At 41.9% G+C, this 23,549-nt stretch overlaps 1 protein-coding gene across 1 annotated transcript in view; it reads right to left on the bottom strand.

Moving 5' to 3' along the window:
- Positions 1–23,549, bottom strand: part of Dnah7 (dynein, axonemal, heavy chain 7) — a 305,586-nt gene that overhangs the window by 269,610 nt on the left and 12,427 nt on the right. The window contains 5 exon segments of the mRNA NM_001419550.1: positions 6,834–6,953; positions 10,075–10,200; positions 13,849–13,924; positions 16,591–16,771; positions 18,389–18,476. Of these exon segments, the coding sequence (NP_001406479.1) occupies positions 6,834–6,953; positions 10,075–10,200; positions 13,849–13,924; positions 16,591–16,771; positions 18,389–18,476 (591 nt within the window).

The raw sequence follows: 23,549 nt of genomic DNA on the forward strand, positions 1-23,549 counted from the left end.
CAATTCTTCAAAGAGTTAGACAGAACAATTTGCAAATTCATCTGGAATAACGAAAAACCCAGGATAGCTAAAACTATCCTCAACAATAAAAGGACTTCAGGGGGAATCACTATCCCTGAACTCAAGCAGTACTACAGAGCAATAGTGATAAAAACTGCATGGTATTGGTACAGAGACAGACAGATAGACCAATGGAATAGAATTGAAGACCCAGAAATGAACCCACACACCTATGGTCACTTGATTTTTGACAAAGGAGCCAAAACCATCCAATGGAAAAAAAGATAGCATTTTCAGCAAATGGTGCTGGTTCAACTGGAGGTCAACATGTAGAAGAATGCAGATCGATCCATGCTTATCACCCTGTACAAAGCTTAAGTCCAAGTGGATCAAGGACCTCCACATCTAACCAGACACACTCAAACTAATAGAAGAAAAACTAGGGAAGCATCTGGAACACATGGGCACTGGAAAAAATTTCCTGAACAAAACACCAATGGCTTATGCTCTAAGATCAAGAATCGACAAATGGGATCTCATAAAACTGCAAAGCTTCTGTAAGGCAAAGGACACTGTGGTTAGGACAAAACGGCAACCAACAGATTGGGAAAAGATCTTTACCAATCCTACAACAGATAGAGGCCTTATATCCAAAATATACACAGAACTCAAGAAGTTAGACCGCAGGGAGACAAATAACCCTATTAAAAAATGGGGTTCAGAGCTAAACAAAGAATTCACAGCTGAGGAATGCCAAATGGCTGAGAAACACCTAAAGAAATGTTCAACATCTTTAGTCATAAGGGAAATGCAAATCAAAACAACCCTGAGATTTCACCTCACACCAGTGAGAATGGCTAAGATCAAAAACTCAGGTGACAGCAGATGCTGGCAAGGATGTGGAGAAAGAGGAACACTCCTCCATTGTTGGTGGGATTGCAGACTGGTACAACCATTCTGGAAATCAGTCTGGAGGTTCCTCAGAAAATTGGACATTGAACTGCCTGAGGATCCAGCTATACCTCTCTTGGGCATATACCCAAAAGATGCCCCAACATATAAAAAAGACATGTGCTCCACTATGTTCATCGCAGCCTTATTTATAATAGCCAGAAACTGGAAAGAACCCAGATGCCCTTCAACAGAGGAATGGATACAGAAAATGTGGTACATCTACACAATGGAATATTACTCAGCTATCAAAAACAACGGCTTTATGAAATTCCTAGGCAAATGTTGGAACTGGAAAATATCATCCTGAGTGAGCTAACCCAATCACATAAAGACATACATGGGATGCACTCATTGATAAGTGGCTATTAGCCCAAATGCTTGAATTACCCTAGATCCCTAGAACAAAGGAAACTCAAGACGGATGATCAAAATGTGAATGTTTCACTCCTTCTCTAAAAGGGGAACAAGAATACCCTTGGCAGGGAAGAGAGAGGCAAAGATTAAAACAGAGACTGAAGGAACACCCATTCAGAGCCTGCCCCACATGTGGCCTATACATATACAGCCACCCAATTAGACAAGATGGATGAAGCAAAGAAGTGCAGACCGACAGGAGCCGGATGTAGATCGCTCCTGAGAGACACAGCCAGAATACAGCAAATACAGAGGCGAATGCCAGCAGCAAACCACTGATTTGAGAATAGGACCCCCGTTGAAGGAATCAGAGAAAGAACTGGAAGAGCTTGAAGGGGCTCGAGACCCCAAAAGTACAACAATGCCAAGCAACCAGAGCTTCCAGGGACTAAGCCACTACCTAAATACTATACATGGACTGACCCTGGACTCTGACCCCATAGGTAGCAATGAATATCCTAGTAAGAGCACCAGTGGAAGGGGAAGCCCTGGGTCCTGCTAAGACTGAACCCCCAGTGAACTAGACTATGGGGGGAGGGCGGCAATGGGGGGAGGGTTGGGAGGGGAACACCCATAGGGAAGGGGAGGGGGGAGGGGGATGTTTGCCCGGAAACCGGGAAAGGGAATAACACTCGAAATGTATATAAGAAATACTCAAGTTAATAAAAAAAAAAAAAAAGAAATGATGAACACACCCTACCTCACCAAAAGGTGCTTAGAGTCAGTGTGAATGCACCAGGAGTGTATAACCATTCTACGTTTTTATCAGAAAAGGAATTAATAAAGTTTTGAGCTCTATTCTGTGACACTGTCTCACTCAAGTCTGAGGTGGGGTTTGTCCCCAGAGCTACAGGCTGAGGTAATACATCTGGGTCCTGTCCTGAAGATGCCATCTTTTGCTCTGCACTTTTATACAGTTCCTTGCTTTATCTGCTCTCTACTTTTATTTTCCCTCAGCTATATATAACATAAAATAAAAAGATTAGCTTTTAAAGGGTAATATTATTTTAACTTATTAGAGTAAAAAGGTAAAAAAATATACTTAATCTTAAATGATAAACATACATTTCTACTTAACTTTTAGAAATCACGAGGATGGCCAAAACTTTTGTGTCTTTTGTCAATTTTAATCTAACCTAATTTTAATGTCCTATTTTTAATAAATGAATGACCAAGCTAGAGACAATTTTCCTATGTGGCCACATGTAATTGTCTGGCACCTATGTAATTAATTATCATATGTGTCTATTCCATTTAGAAGGACCAATCCAAGGAGGTATTTAATTATATCTTTTTTTTTTAATTTAGAGAATACTTTATTAGTTTTTGTAATCAAACCCACGTATATAAGACCTTACATATTTAATACAGTGTGTTACCCCTGTACAAATGGAAAAAACTTAAGTTCAACATTTCTAGACCAATATGGCTGTTAATTTCTGTACAGTGCCAACTCAACACAGTAAACGGGGATACTTTTTTCGAAAGTTGACAGCACAGGTAAAGTTTCAAAAAATTCAAATTATATATCTGTATATATATATTTATATTTATATAAAAAGACCAATAATAGCAGTGTGTTATGCATCAACAGCAGCAACAGCTTTTCCAGGTTCTGCAGTCATCTGAACAAAACTGTAGAGACATCCAGCACACTCCATTAAAAAAAAAAAAAGTAAAAAAACAAAACCCGAGAAAACAGCACAGTTCTGTTACTCTTGTGGTACCTGGCACCATTTTTTTTTTAATTAGCTTCTCAATCATCATCTGGAAAGAAAACATTCTGAGCAACATCATTAAAAACAGCTCTGATAAAGCACGGTCACTACTACGTATCATAAAGCAGGTACAAGCTATTTTACATCCACAGAGGTATGATACAGTACTGTCCTACATCTATAATACTAGAGGATACAATTTAAAAGGCATTATTTGAGACTTGATTCTACTTTTCCAGCAGAGGGCCCAAAGGATGGTGTATCACAGCTTTGTAAAGAAACATACTCTAGACAGGATTTCCTTTCACTAGTGGCACAGTTCTAAGGATTCATTCTCTCCATGAATGTCAGCTAAAACCGTTATTAAAAAAATGAAATATCCCTAGAACAAAACCGTATAACCACCGGATTCACATGAAGATGACCTAGTGGAGACAAGCTGGACCTCACCTTACCAACAAGCTATCAAATCTGTTATGTTTAAACAGTGAGACCTCCAAGGAAGGAGATGCCAAGTAGTGCTTCAAAGCTTCGGACCACAATCAAACACAGCATCCTTTTCAACAGAAGCAGAAGCTCATCTGAATATGCTCATGGATGCTGACATCAACATTTAATCATCTCCTCACTCATCCAGGAAGAGGGGGAGATCAGTTACTACTGTACTTTATTGTGTTCAACCAAATCACCATGTTACAAAAATAGCAAGCTGCCATAATAAAAAATAAGGCTCCTCGGGCCTGGGGATTTAGCTCAGTGGTAGAGCGCTTACCTAGGAAGCGCAAGGCCCTGGGTTCGGTCCCCAGCTCCGAAAAAAAGAACCAAAAAAAAAAAAAAAAAAAATAAGGCTCCTCTATCCAGCACCAGATAGCATCATTTTACTTTCAAGCCTAGAAATTGCACACTTGTATATAAACCAATCAAAGATGAGGATTGAGAGTTCATCTTGGTGGATTTTTCCTTTGATGAATATGAAGTGTCCTTCTTTATCTTTTTTGATGACTTTTAATTGAAAATTGATTTTATTTGATATTAGAATGGCTACTCCAGCTTGCTTCTTCTGACCATTTGCTTGGAAAGTTGTTTTCCAGCCTTTCACTCTGAGGTAGTGTCTGTCTTTGTCTCTGAGGTGTGTTTCCTGTAGGCAGCAGAATGCAGGGTCCTCATTGCGTATCCAGTTTGTTAATCTATGTCTTTTTATTGGGGAGTTGAGGCCATTGATGTTGACAGATATTAAGGAATAGTGATTATTGCTTCCTGTTATATTCATATTTAAATGTGAGGTTATGTTTGTGTGCTTTCATTCTCTTTGTTTTGTTGCCAAGACGATTAGTTTCTTGCTTCTTCTAGGGTATAGCTTGCCTCCTTATGTTGGGCTTTACCCTTTATTATCCTTTGTAGTGCTGGATTTGTAGAAAGATATTGTGTAAATTTGGTTTTGTCATGGAATATCTTGGTTTCTCCATCAATGTTAATTGAGAGTTTTGCAGGATACAGTAACCTGGGCTGGCATTTGTGTTCTCCTAGGGTCTGTATGACATCTGTCCAGGATCTTCTGGCCTTCATAGTTTCTGGCGAGAAGTCTGGTGTGATTCTGATAGGTCTGCCTTTATATGTTACTTGACCTTTTTCCCTTACTGCTTTTAATATTCTTTCTTTATTTTGTGCGTTTGGTGTTTTGACAATTATGTGACGGGAGGTGTTTCTTTTCTGGTCCAATCTATTTGGAGTTCTGTAGGCTTCTTGTATGCCTATGGGTATCTCTTTTTTTAGGTTAGGGAAGTTTTCTTCTATGATTTTGTTGAAGATATTTACTGGTCCTTTGAGCTGGGAGTCTTCACTCTCTTCTATACCTATTATCCTTAGGTTTGATCTTCTCATTGAGTCCTGGATTTCCTGTATGTTTTGGACCAGTAGCTTTTTCTGCTTTACATTATCTTTGACAGTTGAGTCAATGATTTCTATGGAATCTTCTGCTCCCGAGATTCTCTCTTCCATCTCTTGTATTCTGTTGGTGAAGCTTGTATCTACAGCTCCTTGTCTTTTCTTTTGATTTTCTATGTCCAGGGTTGTTTCCATGTGTTCTTTCTTGATTGCTTCTATTTCCATTTTTAATTCCTTCAACTGTTTGATTGTGTTTTCCTGGAATTCTTTCAGGGATTTTTGCGATTCCTCTCTGTAGGCATCTACTTGTTCTCTAAGGGAGTTCTTTATGTCTTTCTTGAAGTCCTCCAGCATCATGATCAAATATGATTTTGAAACTAGATCTTGCTTTTCTGGTGTGTTTGGATATTCCGTGTTTGCTTTGGTGGGAGAATTGGGCTCCGATGATGCCATGTAGTCTTGGTTTCTGTTGCTTGGGTTCCTGCGCTTGCCTCTCGCCATCAGATTATCTCTAGTGTTACTTTGTTCTGCTATTTCTGACCGTGGCTAGACTGTCCTATAAGCCTGTGTGTCAGGAGTGCTGTAGACCTGTTTTCCTGTTTTCTTTCAGCCAGTTATGGGGACCGAGTGTTCTGCTTTCGGGCGTGTAGTTTTTCCTCTCTACAGGTCTTCAGCTGTTCCTGTGGGCCTGTGTCTTGAGTTCACCAGGCAGGTTTCTTGCAGGGGAAAAGTTGGTCCTACCTGTGGTTCCAAGGCTCAAGTTTGCTCGTGGGGTACTGCCTAAGTCCTCTCCGCGGCGGCAGCAACCGGGAAGATCTGCGCCGCTCTTTCCGGGAGCCTCCGTGCACCAGGGTTCCAGATGGTCTTTGGCTTTTTCCTCTGGCGTCTGGATGTGCACAGAGTGCAGTCTCTTCTGGTTTCCCAGGTGTGTCTGCCTCTCTGAAGGTTTAGCTCTCCCTCCCACGGGATTTGGGTGCAGAGAACTGTTTATCCGGTCTGTTTCCTTCAGGTTCTGGCGGTGTCTCAGGCGCAGGGATCCTGCCGCTCCTGGGCCCTCCCCTACGGGAACCCAGAGGCCTTATACAGTTGCCTCTTGGGCCAGGGATGTGGGCAGGGGTGGGCAGTGTTGGTGGTCTCCTCCGCTCTGCAGCCTCAGGAGTGCCCACCTGATCAGGCGGTGAGGTCTCTCTCCCACGGGGTTTGGGAGCAGAGAGCTGCTGCGGGCCGGGATCCGCGGGTGTGGGACTTCCGGTAAACACAGGAAGTGCCCGGTCCTAGAGGAATTTTGCCTCTGTGTGTCCTGAGTTCTCCAGGCAGGTTTCTTGCAGGGGAAAAGTTGGTCCTACCTGCGGTTCCAAGGCTCAAGTTTGCTCGTGGGGTACTGCCTAAGTCCTCTCCGCGGCGGCAGCAACCGGCATTTAATTATATCTTAATAGATCTAATAGCCCTGAGGTTATAAACTTTCTAAGCCATATGTATTCCCCCCTGGGTCATCCTCTAAATGCCCTGTGTCCCTCACCCAAAGCCAGGAGAGACCACAGCCTGTGCCTGGCATGGAGATGTCACACAAGCCTGGTGGTGACTAGGTCACAACCGTTTCTGCCTGGTGTCCAACAGCCCTCACTGCAGAGGCAATTACAACACCTTTCCCAGCCCACCTTTAGGGACGAGCACTTCAGCTTCTTTCTACTCGTGGCTGTCTACAACATCTGGACGTGTTACACACCAAGATAATTAAGGACAAATTTAACTCTGAGACAGAAATGTGTTAAAAACTGTTGAGATGGATTTTCTGGAAGTTGTTAAAATGAAACCTTTTGCCAATCACATCTCTAAACTTAAACATCCCTACTGAAACGTTACGTTTTAAGCAGAGTCTCCTTGGCGGATTCCATGTGTTTAATGACAATGTTCTGAAATCCCGACAGCTCTAATGCATCCTGACGGTTGTGAAATTCTTCTATGTCAACTAGGCGTAATTTCCTGCAAGAGATAAAAATAGACAGCAATTTAAGATAAAGATTTTGTGGTGTTTATGATTTTCTTAATTTGTTTGTTCCAAGAAAATACCATATTCCTAGATTTTCCATCAAAATCTGTACTCTATATTGAATGGTCAAGAGCATGAGATTTTCTGTGGTGGTCAGCTTTCTGTTGCTGTGACAAAAATGCCAGAGAAAAACAAGAGCAGAGAGCAGAAAGGTTTGTTTGGGCTCTTGGTTTCCAAAGTTCCAGTTCATGGTCTGCTGCATGGCTCTCTTGTTTAAGACCTGTGGAGGGACGAAGATGACAGAGAAGTGTTCTTCTCCAGGCCGTTGGGAGGAGTCAGGCCACAGCAGCTGGGAAAGGGGAGAAAGACAAAGCTTTTGAAAGTGAAGGGCCTGTGGACAAGATAGTCCCAGGGGGCATGCCTCCGGGATCCACAGTCTTCAGCTATGCCCTGCCTCCTTAGTTCCTGAGTTTCCTTCATTTCCCAGTAGGACTACAGATGGTGAACTCAAACTGGTTCATCTACTGAGGACAGAGCCCTTTCCATGCAGTCACTCTCCAAAGCCTTACCTCCGAATACTGAGGAACTGAAACAAGCCTGGAGTTGAAACATTTGAGCCTTGTAGGGGATCTTTCAGATCCAAACCATAACAATGACTAAAATTTTAAAATAGTATATATATTTAGATTCAACAGGAATATGGCATTGTGGAGGATCGCTGCAAAAGGCAAGACTGTAGCACTAGAATTTGGTGAGAATTTATACTAGGCTTTCACAGAAACCAGAACGGTTAAAAAAGCGGGGCTGGGGGTGGGGGGATGGGGGTGGGGGGTGGGGGTGGAGGCCGATAAGACTCGAAGCATTCAGAGCTAGCATCTAATTCCAAGTACAATATCTCTTCAAAAGGAAGCCCCGAGGAGCAGAGAGCCTGGAGAGGGGAAGCTCTCTGCCAAGGAAGCCCCAGAAGCCCCAAATCCTACCCGTGTGAATTTCTAAAGGCACAGGATTTACTGAAGCCCAGATTAGACACTGGGAGGCTTGTAAGATACTTTGGGGGGTGGGGGGATGGGGGTGGAATATATCTTCATTCATATGTAAAATGTTTGTTAAACACGCTTTAAGATGTTACAACAAATCACCAAGTATAGCGTGTGTCTGTGGGATGTATGTAAGTGTGGGGGTGTCTTAGTTTGGGTTTCACTGCTGTGAAGAGACGCCAGGACCAAAAACTCTTACAAAGAACAACATTTGGGCTGGAGAGATGGCTCAGTGGGTAAGAGCGCTGACTGCTCTTCCAGAGGTCCTGAGTTCAATTCCCAGCAACCACATGGTGGCTCACAACCATCTGTAATGGGATCTGATACCCTCTTCTGGTGTGTTCGAAGACAGCGACAGTGTACTCATATAAATAAAATAAATCTTTAAAAAAAAAGAACAACATTTAATTGGGGCTGGCTTACAGGTTTAGAGTTTTAGTCCATTATCATCAAGGCAGGAGCAATAAAGTGTCCAGGCAGGCGTGGTGTGGGAGGAACTAAGAGTTCTACATCTTGATCTGAAGGCTTCTAGAAGACTGGCTGTTCTGCACTGGGTGGAGCCTCAAAGCCCACCCCCACAGTAATGCACTTTCTCCAGCAAAGCCACACCTCCTGACAGTGCCACTCCTTAGGCCAAGCACATTCAAACCGCCACAGGGGCTTCCGTAGCATGTGGTTAAATGACTACAGAACAATGTAGAAAATGTCCACTGCATGGCAACCGTTCAGTGTGTCACTGGTTTGGCTTGTCAGGAGGAGAGACAAAGGGTGGCATCATATTTATCGTAGGTGTGGGGACGCTCCAGGTTTTAGGGTGTCTTAAGAAAGATTGCCTTTAAGAAATCTAAATTTGCATTACTTCAGCTAATTTTTTTTTATTAACTTGAGTATTTCTTATATACATTTCGAGTGTTATTCCCTTTCCCGGTTTCCAGGCAAACATCACCCTAATCCCTCCCCCTCCTCTTCCTTATGGGTGTTCCCCTCCCCATCCTCCCCACATTGCCGCCCTCCCCCCAACAGTCTAGTTCACTGGGGGTTCAGTCTTAGCAGGACCCAGGGCTTCCCCTTCCACTGGTGCTCTTACTAGGATATTCATTGCTACCTATGAGGTCAGAGTCCAGGGTCAGTCCATGTATAGTCTTTAGGTAGTGGCTTAGTCCCTGGAAGCTCTGGTTGCTTGGCATTGTTGTACATATGGGGTCTCGAGCCCCTTCAAGCTCTTCCAGTTCTTTCTCTACTTCAGCTGATTTTAAAGCATGCGCCCATGTCCGCTTACTGCTGCAGTGCCTCTGCGAGACTTGTAACGGGCATGTGAGAGAAAGCACATGAAGCTAGAGTTCCCATGCGGCATGGCAGGTCCTCTTCTGCTGAAGGAGCAAACCGTTTTGTTCCAGGGACCCAAGAAACCTTTATATGCACCTCTGCTAAGCCCTTCCTGCCCACAGATGCTCTGCCCCATAGATGACACCTGGGAGGCAGGCCGTGCTCCCCACCAGCCGTCAGGGGACTTCAGTGCAGTCTATTAATTTGGGCAATGTTTATCAGGTTTATAAACTGCTCTGAGCACTGCAGCCGCTAATGTTCTGGGTCACTTAAAACAAGGTGAAGACATTGAGTCCCTGAGCTGAGAGTATCCTGAAAGCACATATGCTGACTAGACAGAGAAGACAAATACAGTGAGTCACATGTAAAAGACAGTGTTCACTTATTATTCTATATGTTACATATCAATTACCAAAATCATGCTTTAGTATTTGCATTCGTAATTAATTTTAATTTACAATTAAAAGAATAAAAGAAATAAATCAGATAGGACTAAAAATGACATTTAAAAAAAATTTTAGTGAGAAGGCATAGATGATGGTTCGGTGGTTAATTCGACAAACCCAGGTCATCTTCCAGAACCAACACCTCAGGCTTACAGCTAACCATATCTCCAGGCCTGGGGAAATCCAACACCTTCTCCCAACCTCCCCAGGCACCTGGCACATAGTACACACTTAACATGTAGACAAAACACTCATAAACATTAAATAAAATTGTTTTTAGTTTCAAAAAGCCCAAAAATACTCACTTAAAAGTGCTGTGCCACAGATCCAGCACAGCCAGCATAGTGGGGTTCATAGCATTCAAGTGGTCCCTAATATAACTACATGCAGATAGGAAAGACCTCCTCCACGGCTTTGGCAAGACTTCCATTCTGAAAACAAAAAGAAAAACTGAGTTATCTTCCCTAAAACTCAAAAAGGGCATTGGCTTGAGCATTTGCCTAGCTCACACAAGGTCCTGTGTTTGGTTCTAAGCGCCACAAAAATATTTTTTATTATATATATGTATATATATATATAGAAAGTAATAATCATTTTGTTCTAATATCATCTCATGGAAATTACAAAATATGCCCCTATACATATGTAGCAGATGTGCAGCTTGGTCTTCATGTGGGTCCCCCAACAATTGGAGCAGGGGCTGTCCCTGAATGTGTTGCCTGCCTGTGGATCCTGTCCCTTAACTGGGCTGTCTTGTGTGGCCCCAGTGGGAGAGGATGTGCATAGCCCTGCAGTGACTTGATGTCCCAGGGTCTGGGGGAGGGGGGACTGGGAAGAGACAGGAGCTGTGATCAGGATGAGTAAATAAACAAATGAAAAGAGGTAGTAGAAGTTACAAAATACGTAATTCTATCCTACAATATGTACTCTGTGGTTGGCACAACCTAATCTTGACAATAATCATGAACTTTGCTTTAAATTTTTAACATACAAAGTATTCTTATCTGTGAATAGGTAATCCTATTGAATCTGAAAATAATGAACAACAGTCAAATAAAAACAACAGCGGGCTAGCTTTTCTATATGAAGTCTCTGGCTTCACTTCAGTTGCTGTGATATGTTACTCTGACAAAAGGCGATGTAAAGGAAAGAGAAGTTTTCAGTTTACAATCCTAGATTGTAGCCCATTGTAGAAGGAAGGTCATAGAGGCAGGAGCTCAGAACAGGTATTGTATCATATATGTTGTCAAGAGCAAAGAAATTATATATATAGTTCAAGGCCCAATCTAGGAAACCAATAATGGGCTAAGAATTCTTATATTTATCAACAACCAAGACAATCCTCCACAGACATGCTCAACCTAATATAGATAATTCCTTACTAGCACTCTCATCCTGGGGATTCTAGATTGTCAAATCGATAGTTAAAACCAACTGGTACAAATTATTCATGTGTGTGTGTGTGTGTGTGTGTGTGTGTGTGTGTGTGTGTGTGTGTGTGTTGCATGTTAGTACAATTTCACTGTGATAACTTAAAATCATATTTAAATCTTTAAAACATATGATAACTAATTCCCATTACTAGATACTTGATCCCATTGAGTCCATAGGTAACTTAAAATGTCAAATACAAACAATAGCCAGCTAGCTTTTATGTATGAAGGTTCTTAACGACAGGATACACAACATTTAATAATTGTTTTATTTTTCAGAATGATAAGGATATTGTCTACTTTGCCTATGGAAATCCCCTTGACCATTTTGCCTGTCAATGTGTAAAGATCATTTACAAATCACACACCTGTGTGTGCACAGTCACACACACACACACACAATCATTCTTATTCGAAAACATATTTTCAAATATATTTACATCTTTCAGATATGTAAATATTCTCTGTGGCATATCCTCTGTACCATATTTGGACTTCTGAGGTTTCTGGCTGTGTGATACTGGAAAGGCAATACATCTGGATTGTGATTTTATTCTGAGCTGGCTTTGAAGACACCGGGCAGTGCACAGTTGAGCAACTAGCAGGGTACCCATGAACGGACCCTACAGCACATGATATCACTGAGCTGTGGTACTCCATGGTCAGGTATATCAAATGCACTTTTGACTTATAGTATTTTCAAGCATTTGCATATTTAAATATATCCATTTTATGGCCATAATTTACCATCAATTTTACTTAAACACATGATTTAGGCAGTCAAGACTTCCTCTCTTCCCTATACCTGGTTTTTGCATAAATATAACCACTGATATAATTCCCAAGTCTCCTAGATAGGCCCATTGGGCCCAAATGCCACACATGATGACCCCATATAACAAAGAGAAACCAGACACAGTTGTCTCCCCCATTCCCTAACTGGCACTTAGTATTACCTCTGTACTGGGAAGAAAATGAGGACAGGAGATAGAAATGAGACAGGCAGTTTAATGACTAGATGTTATTGTAGTCTTCGGCCTTAAACTAACAAACAAAAACTATCCTTGGTCATGTCCTGGTTGGAGACCAGAAATACTAGAATCGTGGGGCAGTTTGTGTTGTTCAACTGGTTCCTAAGTGAGTTTAGAGCCACCTATTGAATAGGGAGAATACTGTAGTGGCCTTGGCAGGGCTCTGTAGTGGCTGTAAGGTACACTGAAGTGGCCACTTCTCTGGTTGAGTATGCTAAGCTACAACAACATAAATGGGTTGATTCGGTTGTGTGACAACACATTTTGATTAAGACACAACAACAAAACAAAACAAAAACCTGACATTCAAAGAGAATGGAACATTTGCCGGACCTCACAGTCAGAAATAATAATGCACCTTAAATTTAAGACTGCTATCCTACTGTGTGCTTAATCTCTTTGTTTAATCTGCCTTTAAGAGAACAACCAACCTTACTTGCCTTAGATTTCTTATGTAATTCACTTTTACAATCTAAATTAATGCATAACTGTAATCTTAAATTATATACTCTTCACAGGAGCAATGTCCATGTTTGTATATGCACTATGATAACAATTTAATACAAATAGGAGAAAAGAGGGACTTACAAAGATTCCTGTAAATACCCTCATTCTTTCCCCATGAGATGGTTTCTTCTGTCTTGTTTAATAAAAAAGAGGGGAAAGGCCCTTTATTTGAGACACACACAAATGAGGGGAGAGAGAGAGAGAGAGAGAGAGAGAGAGAGAGAGCAAGAGAGAGAGAGAGAATGGGAGGGAAGGAGGGAGGAAGGGAGGGAGGGTGGGAAAGAGAGAGGGGGAAAGAGGAGCTGAAGGAGGGAGAGCAGAGAGATTCACAAGACAACATTCAGGAAACCCTTTCTTAGGGACAAGCTCAAAGGGACATACAAAGAGAAAAAGAGACAGGGACACTCAGAATCATAAGACAATATTCAGACAGGTACCGGTTCACACTCATAGCAGAAAGACAGAACAAAAGAAAACAGGAAGACTGTAATAGAGAATTCAGATCTGGGCTCCCTCTTGATTAAATGACACCAAGGAGAAATGCTTTTATGTCCTTAATCTGACATCAACATACTATGGGTGACTGGGTTTACCAAGTGTTCAGACTGAGCCACAATTGGACAATCACTAAGTCAAAGAAATACTGCACAAAAAAGTGGTATTTCCTCTAGGAAGGCAGGCTCACCTAAAAAGATGGGAAAAGTAAGGCCAGTGATGAGTGTGGTTGTTTAAGCATGCTTGGCCCAGGGAATGGCACTATTAGGAGGAATGGCCTTGTTGGAATAAGTGTGTCATTGTGGGCGTGGGCTTTGAGACCCTCCCCGTAGCTGCCTGGAAAACAGCCTGCTCCTAACTTGCTTTGGGTGAAGATGTAGAACTCTCAGCTCCCCCTGCACCATACCTACCTGGACACTGCCATGCTTCCTACCATGGTGATAATGGATAACTATATATAATATAAAACATATATAAATCAAAACACATATACGAGAAATCTATATGCATATATGAGAAAATACAAACAGGAGGGGAACTCTTTTACATTTGGCAGTAGTTATACATTGTCGGTCACACAGAGTGAATGTTATTAGGAAATATGCTCACTTACTCAGCGCGGTGTGGAGGGAGTTCAGTTATCTTGGTATCATCCTCTTTTTCTCTGGGATCTTTTAAAACAAAATCAACTAAGAAAAAAATTGAAAAGTTTGGATAAATAACCTTAGATTAATTACAGCACATTTCTGAGAAAAATAATTCTATTAAAATTAATCACTTAAACTGTGTTAGTTTTGCAATAAAGAGAAATTTGTGCATTTATGAGGAAAATTTTGTGAGAAAAAATATCAAGTCTGTGTCTGTGTTCTCTTTCTTAACAATGTGTTCCTATTGCTTCATTTGGGAATGATAACTGACTTTAATATTACATTTTCCTTTATAGTTATTCCATCAAAAGCACTCTTGTTGAATTGTAGTCAGCGAAAAGACGAGACTTTCTTTCATTGGAAAAGCACACATTACTGTGTTGCATCTGAAATTGTGTAAGAGTATCACACAGACATTATAAAATCAGCACAGCAAGCTCCCTCTGCTCCTGTCTACTGTGTCTTCAATCACAATTGGCTCCATTTTCCTTCCTGTCTTTCAAGATGCCCTTTCTACAATGCAAAAATGTGCTCCTACCCGCTGCTTAAAATTCCTCAGACTGTCCTTTTACCTTCAATGCTTTAAAGAGAAGCATTCAAGCCCTTCTCAGACACTGTCCCTTTTCCCAAGTGCACCTTAGACTTTGGCCATCACAGTAGCTCACAGATCTAGAACAGCCTTTGAAACCCATCTGTTGTTGCTTATGCCATTGCCTGGATGAAACATATTAGCTAGTAGACATTTCTCAAGCTTCAGGACTCCATTCAGGGGCTGGGAATCCTATACACTTAGATTCCAACAACTAGGTAGGCAGAGGCCAGAGGATCAAAAGTTCAAAACCACCCTAAGCTAGTAAGTTAAGGCAAGCCTTGAATACTCCTTAGATACTTAGTGACACCCTGTTTCATCCCCATCTCCCATGCCACAACTGCAGAGACAGTTCAGAAGATTCTAAAGTATAACCCTGAGTCATGGTGGCCTTCTCTTCCTTTGGTATCTCCTCCTATCTGCACTTGGTGTTCTCTTTCAGACTTTAGATATCTGTTCTCTGGAAGGCTAACTCACTCAATACACTCTGATTCTACAGCCTTTAGGGGAGCACATTGTGTATGTTCTATTATCACAAACAACTGGAAAACAGTTCTTAAAAGTACATATTTAAGGTTTTGGCTTCAGGGACTTTAGTCTAGATTGGGCCAGAAATCATCACTATTTAAAAAAATTATTCTTCCTTCTGGTCTGCACATACACCTGCAGAAGTCATGAGTTGGGGAAAATGATTGAAGGCCCTTAGGGGGAAGGGAACCCAACAGGAAGGCCAACAGAATCAATTAACCTGGACCCTTGGGAGTTCTCAGAGACTGAGTCACCAACCAAAAAGCACACATGTGTTTGGAATGAGGCCTTATCACATATGTAGTGGATGTGTACCTGGTCTCGGTCTCCATAGCTGCCTTGTAGGCCTCAGTGGAAGTTAATGTGCCTAATCTGGCATAGACAGAGATATGCCAGGGGGCACCCTCTCACAGGAGAAGGGGAGGGGATGGAGGAGGAAATCTGAGGAGGAAGGACCTGGTGGGGGGGAAGCAGTGTTTGGGATGTAAATAAATAAATAAATAAATAAATAAATAAATAAATAAATATTCTCATTACCTACTCACACTTAGAGATCAACCTGTTAAGTCCATACCATGGTTCAACAAATCTCTTACACAAAGGCCGTATAGTAACTAATTCTGCCTTGGGAGTAACAAGGTCTCTGTTCAGCTCCTCTGCTCGGATGTTATAACTCAAAAGCAGCCATACACAAAAAAAATATAATAGAGGGGCTGGAGAGATGGCTGAGCAGTTAAGAGCACTGACTGCTCTTCCAGAGGTCCCGAGTTCAAACCCCAGCAACCACATGGTGGCTTGTGACTATTTGTAATGGGGTCTGATGCCCTCTTCTGGTGTGTCTGAAAAGAGCTGTACTCATATACAAACAAAAAAATTTTTAAAAAAAGAAGCAAAGTTTAAATATATATTAGAATACCTGTGCGCTATTGAAACCTCAATTACAGACTAGACAGTGGGCAGGAATGTCTTCTGAGCCATAGTTGGCCACCTTTTGGTCTGTAGCAAAAATGTCACCAACCATATTTGAATTTCTTATGAGTAATGTTAATGATAGTTGGTAATGCTTAAGAGTTTTGGTAATTATTCACCTACACACACACACACACACACACACACACACACTGTGTGCACATGCTCACACACATGCATGCACCATACACACATACATATGCACAAACACACAGACAAAAGCACACATATGGGCACATCTTGTGTCTCCCACCTATACCAAGAAACTTGTAAACAAAGGACAATCTTGAAGGAAAAGAGGGCTTCCCACTTAGATGCCTAATGCTTTCTCTTGACTGAAGCGCAATAAATATTATGAGGGGCTAAAGATAATGTGTTATTACTTTCCTTGGTGTTGTCCTTTAATGAGGGACAATATCTTTAAAATCAGCAAAGTTGATTTAAAAAATAATTTATACCTAATTAATTAAAGTCGGCTGAGGTTTTAAGTAATGCAGCAATGAGGTGAGAAAGAGCATAATAAGCATAACCAAGGGAACGTGACAAAATCAGGTGTTAACGTTCAACTCAGAGCTTGCCTTTAAGGCAACACACATTCAAACTAGAAAGCAGTGCATTTTACCTATGGACTTCTTCACACTAAGAAGGTAATCCTCTCTCATCTCATCCGACAAGACCGTGATGCTGTTAGTCAGGACTTTCAGATGCTGTGGAACCAACTGCAACACGTGCTCCAGCCAGGAGTCCTCCATCGGGGCCACGTTATCAGTATCGATTCCATGATGGATGTAGTAGTAATATCTCTGTGGTAAATGGGAAGGCGGAGGTGCAGTAAGGAGGTGTGGGGTCAGAACGCAAAACCACAGGGGAAGTGCAAGTCTGAGGAGAGCAAAGTATTTATAAATGATACAAAGCGCTTTTGTGAAATTCACATAAGCATTGTTTGAGACCACTTAATTTTTTAAAATGCTATTTCCTGGAAGCAAAAGCATTTCTTTCTTAGTTCACAACTGTACCACGAGCATCTAAGTTACATCATCAAATAGATGAGATACGGAATAGAGTGCATGCTGAATTGCAAGTTGGTGTTGGTAAAATTTTGGAACGTATTATTAGGTCTGCTCTTTCAGTTTTGATAATCAGAGGTCAATCTTAAAAGCTGCATTCAAGTCAGTGGCTTTTTTTTTTATCTTTTTTACACTAACTCTAGAAGCATGCAACAGAACTGAATTGTGCTGGTTTGAGTGGGAATGGCATAGGCTCATACATGTGTGAGCGTTTAGTCCCCAGTTGGTGAACTGTTTGGAAGGATTAATGAAGAGATGAGGCCTTGCTGGAGCGGGTGTGCCACTAGAAGTGAGCTTTGAGGTTTCAAAAGCCATGCCAGACCCTCTCTATCTCTCTGTCTCTGTCTCTCTGTCTCTCTCTGTCTCTCTCTGCCCCTCTCTACCTTCCATCCCCTCTCTGCCTGCCTGCCTGCTTACATATCAGGATGTATGCAGCTCTCAGCTACTTCTCTAGCATCATGCCTGCTGGCGTGCTGCCTTTTTCCCTGCCATGATGGTAATGGACTAAATGTCTGAAACGGTTAGCCAGCCCCCCAATTAAATGCCTTCCTTTATAAGAGTTGCCTTCATCCTGGTGTCTCTTCACAGAAGTAGAACACTGATTAAGACAGCCCCATTTCTATCCTTTACTATGCTATAAATATTATACATGCTCATACTTGATTTAAAATCTGATAATTCTCCATTCTTCATAATTATTTACACAGCACTCAGGGCGAAAATTAAACTTCAAAATATTTTCAAATTCACAATGCTTTTATTTTCTGTATGTGTATAGGTGTTTTGTCTGCATGTATGTCTGTTCACTGCATGCATGCATGTTGTCCACAGAATCTGGAAAAGTGTGTTGGACTCCCTGGAGTTCCAGATGGCTATAAACTGCCATGTGAGTGCTTGGGATTACACCGGGTCCTCTAAAAGTCAGATCTCTTAACCTCTAAACCATCTCTCTAACCCACAATATTATAATTTTTAATGCTTACATTTAAAAAAATGTTTGTGCATTTGAAGTACCTGGAGTATTGCTTCTAAAATAAGTGAATGTGCTTTTTTAAATATACATTATCATAACTCAGAAAAATGGTCCTAAAAGAATAACACTGGATAAAAATATATATGATTGAGACAGCTTTAAGATGGGATCAGGCAGATTTTGGAATTGCTTAACTCTGATCTTAGATGGCAAGAAAGAAAATGCTTTCATAATTAATATAATAGAACAATCTGACACAGCTCTCTGTTCATTCCTGCATACACAAAGATACAAAGGAAGGACAGAATAATCTCAAGGACATGCAGTATTCTGGGGTCTACCCTCTAGTTACAGTTCTCTTGACAGAAGTGAGTTGTTACCAAGATGTCTTTCTCTATTGCAGAAGTGGTCGCTTTTGGAATGCCGCTCTCATCAGTGACATCGGGCTCTAAACTCGAATCTTGCTGCCTAAGACAGTGATAAACAAGGTTGAGTTAGAAATATGCAAAAACAGCTCAAACACAAAACATGGATGTAAGACATGAGGACCGTTCTCTGCTAAGTCACCCGAACAATGAATGGCTGAACATAGTTCTTGGTGCCCGTTCTCTCCACGTGTGTGGGGACAATTAGAAGTGCTCTCCAAGACCTGCTTCCTGGGAAGCATCCCCGGCAGTGGCCTTTGCTCATTTGCTTTTGCTACTACAAAACTGACTTCTCTCTCCTTTGAACTTGCAAGAAATATTCTTGCATTATCCCTAAAATATGTTGTTTATTTTTCTGATTAAAATAAAATGATAGAAAGTTCAAGTGCTGTTTTGCAGAAAACACGGTGACATTCTCTGAAGACCTTGTCTCAGATCTCTAGGGACATATACATTGACACCAAGCAACATAGAAACTCATTTGTTCCTTTGCCTTTTCTAAGTATATGTCCATAAAACTCCTGTGATGAGTGGAATTCGGTTCAAAAGCTATGCCAGACACGACCCACACTGACTTTTTCTGGGGCTCCACTGTGCAGAAAGGAATAGTTTACAGCTCCAGCACAAATAGGTTGTGCTGGGCCAGCTCTAACTTTGCATTGTGGTCCAGAGCCCAGTGTCATCTGTTGATGTAAGTCAGTGGCACTGAATAAGAGACACCTGTCCCCTTACTGAGTAGCAGATGCTGATGATTTATTGAGTGTGTTTCTATGAAACCATGCTAAAGTAGGCACCCAGGATATATCTTTTAACTTGTCTTTTCTAATTCCAAGAATCCAACATTCAGTGAATATTGTGGTTTGAAAGTATGTAAGAAAAACCCATTTAATTTAATAGATGATAGGTAATCAATAAATCTTTACCAAACAGCAGTCTATGAATACAAAAGTAGTGGGGGATCCTCAAAAAACATTAAGAAGGTAAGACGACAAGCATTGATTATTCTAACCTCAAATGTAATCTCATTATGCCATTGCTTGCCCAGAAAGGAACTAATAAAATAATACTGTGTTTTCAGATCATCAAGTCTGGGCTCACATTGCGCCACTAGAAATGCATGACTTCAGTAAGTGGCACTTGTGGTTGGTTTTAATGCAGAAACCTCATCCTGCCAGCCTTCCTACATCATGGGTGTCGGCCTTTCATCCTTTGTGTGAACAATGCCTAGAAGAGCGCAGTCACTAAGGTGGGAAGGAAAGAAGGCCATTGGGCTTGTAGAAGTCACTCTTGACTCTCTGAGTGGGTGTCAAACATCCTTTCAGCTCTACAGGCCCATGATTCTAGGGCTACATTCTGCCCACCAGAAACTAGAAGAGCCATTTGTCACCAATCAAGCCCTTAATGGTTTTGCAAGTATTATTTCTAAGCCTCACATGTACTGTTGAAAGTCATAAGTATCCCCACTTCACAAAAGAAATTAAATGTCAAAGAGAAGAAAGAAAGATCCCCGCTTCGGTCACACAGCTAATCAAGTGGAAAGAGGGATCTGTGCGTCGTTGTATAAGTCTTAGCAGCCATGCTCTTTCCAGAAGAATGGCATTCCACTCAGAACAAAAACAATCCTAGTAGGAGATACGTTTTTTAGTTAAAGAAAAATAGGATAACTCTCTGCCTCTTCTCTCTCTCTCTCTCTCTCTCTCTCTCTCTCTCTCTCTCTCTCTTTCTCTCTCTCTCTTTACTCCCTTCTCAACTTCCCTTCCCATGCCCCATAAATAAACTCTATTGTATACCAAAAAAAAAATTTCTCAGAAGTGAAAAGTAACTATATTGATATTGTCCTGTTTATAAGACACTTTTGGTTCAAAATAGCAGTAGCAATCCCTTCTTTTTCAAGTGTGAAGGCAGGAGCGAAGTTACTTTAACCCATGATTATGAGGAGACAGGAAGAAAAGCCAGTCACTGAGGAAATGGGTCACTGAAAGCAGGCAGTTTAAAATGCTGTCCACCTATGACAGGACGATAAGCAACTGATCTCGCACCTCCAAAAAGGCCCTCACCCAAAAGTCAACTGGTACCAAAGGCAGCAGAAAATGAGGTTATCTTGATAGCTAATTACACAGAAAATTAGACAGCTGTGTGGGAGCGAAACATACCCCAAAGGCAAAACTGTTCCAAACATGACACCAGAAAAAATATAAAATACGACTAGATCAATATTGCGTCCTTTCGTGAACCCATGTCTACCTAAACTCCATCCAAGCTTTGATGATCACCGTTATATTGACTGAAGTAACCCAGACCCAGAAAGACAAACCACTGTCCTCCAACATCTGAGGTGCCCAGAGCCAGATCTTCAGCTATGAATGTGTAACCTGGAGAAACCAGGTTGAGTAAAAAAGGACCATTGGGAGAAGAAGCCCTAGAGAGGGAAATAGCAGGATACAAGTGTGATAAAGGGAGAGGTGGAAAATGGGAGGAACTTTTAACTGGGGAGGAAAAAAGCAGGTCAGCACAAAGGGGATGAAGGAGTAAACAACACTAGGAGTATTTGAAAGAGCCTTAAGCAATCATTCTTTTATATTTGTCTAAAATTACCTATATATCTTAAAGTAATGCCACTTGGGCTGAAAATGCTCCCCAAAAGAGCCATAGAGTATCCAACAAAAACACCAGTACCAGACAGGAGAAACCTTTCAAGTTGTCGCTCATGGGAGTCCCAGAGACTCCAAAGCAACATAGACTATGGATGCTGTCCTCGGTTGCCTCTCAGAGGGAAAGGAAAGTCCCTAATGCTGAAAACACCATGTCAGACACAGGACTCAGAAGATTGCAGCTGGAACTAACCTGAAAGCCTCCTCCCTAAGGGCCAGCTTTCATAGAATCAGAAACTGTCGAGGGAGGGAAGGAATCAGTACCCCCGCCCAGTTGTGATGCCTTTGAACCACAACACTAACCAGCATGTCAAGATGTCCCTAAAGGTGAAATAGTGGCACTTGCATGCTGGTGGTGACATACAGATGCCTAAATGGATTTACAGAGCTCAACAATAGGAAAATCATGTCTGGTAATGGAAAACTCCTCAACTACCCAGGGATAGTGAGGTCATGGATCTTAGAGGAGAGCCTACTGCTGCCACTGTACTAGAAGAGAATAATTATTAACTGCATTCTTTTTTCTTTTATCAGATATGTTCTTTATTTACATTTCAAATGTTATCCCCTTTTCTGGTTTCCCCTCCTGCAACCCCCTATCCCATCCCTCCTCCCCCTGCTTCTATGAGGGTGCTCCACAACCCACCCACACACTCAGTCGCTCTTCCTTGCCTAGGCATTCTCCTACACTGAGGCATCAAGCCTTCACAGAACCAAGGGTCCTCCTCCCATTGAGGCCCAAAAAGGCCATCCTCTGTTACATATGGGGATAAAACCAACAGTCACTCCATGTGTACTCTTTTGTTGGTGGCTTAGTCCCGAGCTCTGCGGTGTCTGGTTCTTATGGGGTTGCAGACCCCTTCAGCTTCTTCAGTCCTTTCTCTAACTCCTCCACTGGGGACCCTGTTCTCAGTCCAATGATTGGCTGCGAGCATCCTTCTCTGTGTTTGTCAGGCTCTGGAACAGCCTCTCAGACTACAGCTATATCCGGCTCCTGTCAGCATGCACTTCTTGGCATTCTCAGATACACCAGAAGGCATCAGATCTCTTTACAGATGGTTGTGAGCCACCATGTGGTTGCCGGGAATTGAACTCAGGACCTCTGGAAGAGCAGTCGGGTGCTCTTAACCACTGAGCCATCTCTCCAGCCCACTTCTTGGCATTCTCAATAGTGTCTGGGTTTGGTGACTGTATTTAAGAGGGATCCTCAGGTGGGGCAGTTTCTGGATGGCCTTTCCTTCAGTCTCTGCTCCACATTTTATCTCCATATTTCCTCCTGTGAGTATTTTGTTCTGCCTTCTAAGGACTGAAGCATCCACACTTTTTGTCTTCCTTCTTCTTGAGCTTCATGTGATCTGTAAATTGTATCTTGGGTATTCCAAGCTTTTGGCCTAATATCCACTTATCAGTGAGTACATACATATATGCATTGTTTTGTGCCTGGGTTACCTCACTCAGGATGATATTTTCCAGTTCCAACCATTTGCCTACGAATTTCATAAAGTCATTGTTTTTGATAGCTGAGTAATATTCCATTGTGTAGATGTACCACATTTTCTGTATCCATTCCTCCATTGAAGGACATCTGGGTTCTTTCCAGCTTCTGGCTATTATAAATAAGGCTGCTATGGACATAGTGGACTATGTGTTTTTGATGTATGTTAGAGCATCTTTTGGGTATATGCCCAGGAGTGGTATAGCTGGACCCTCAGGTAATACTATGTCCAATTTTCTGAGGAACCACCAGGCTGATTTCCAGAGTGGTTGTACCAGCTTGCAAGCCCACCAACAATGGAGGAGTGTTCCTCTTTCTCCACATCCTTGCCAGCATCTGCTGTCACACGAGTTTTTTATCTTAGCCATTCTGACTGGTGTGAGGTGGAATCTCAGGGTTGTTTTGATTTGCATTTCCCTGATGACTAAGGATGTTAAACATTTCTTTAAGTGTTTCTCAGCCATTTGATATTCCTCAGCTGAGAATTCTTTGTTTAGCTCTGAACCCCATTTTTTCATAGGGTTATTCGGCTGAGGTACTTACCACAACGGGTCATGAAATCCTATGTGTTCCACAGTAGTTGTTAGCACCCTGAGAGTCAGAATGAAGCAAGAGAGGGCACCAAACAACCTACCCAAAGCTGTGTGGAATCAGGGCAAAGGGGATCATCAAGGCCTCTACCCCTCTGCATGTAATCTGAAACTGAGGCTCAAGAAGGCCAGGCATGTTCACCTGCTTACTCTTCTACCCTAAGTCCTGTTCCACACGAGGAGACCCTCAACATCACAAAAGTCATCATACCACCTGGACAGACAACATGGGAGGCAACCACATCCTCTACCAGCCACCATGATGACAACTAGAACTCCCAGATAGTCTTTGCTCACTTGGTTGACATTGAATTCTAGCACAGGCACCTTCACAAATGATGCTGCTTAGAAGTGGGACATACTTAACCGGGGTGGACCCA

This window comes from Rattus norvegicus, chromosome 9 (genome assembly GCF_021556685.1).
Source record: "Rattus norvegicus strain SHRSP/BbbUtx chromosome 9, alternate assembly SHRSP_T2T, whole genome shotgun sequence".
Classification (NCBI taxonomy): domain Eukaryota; kingdom Metazoa; phylum Chordata; class Mammalia; order Rodentia; family Muridae; genus Rattus; species Rattus norvegicus.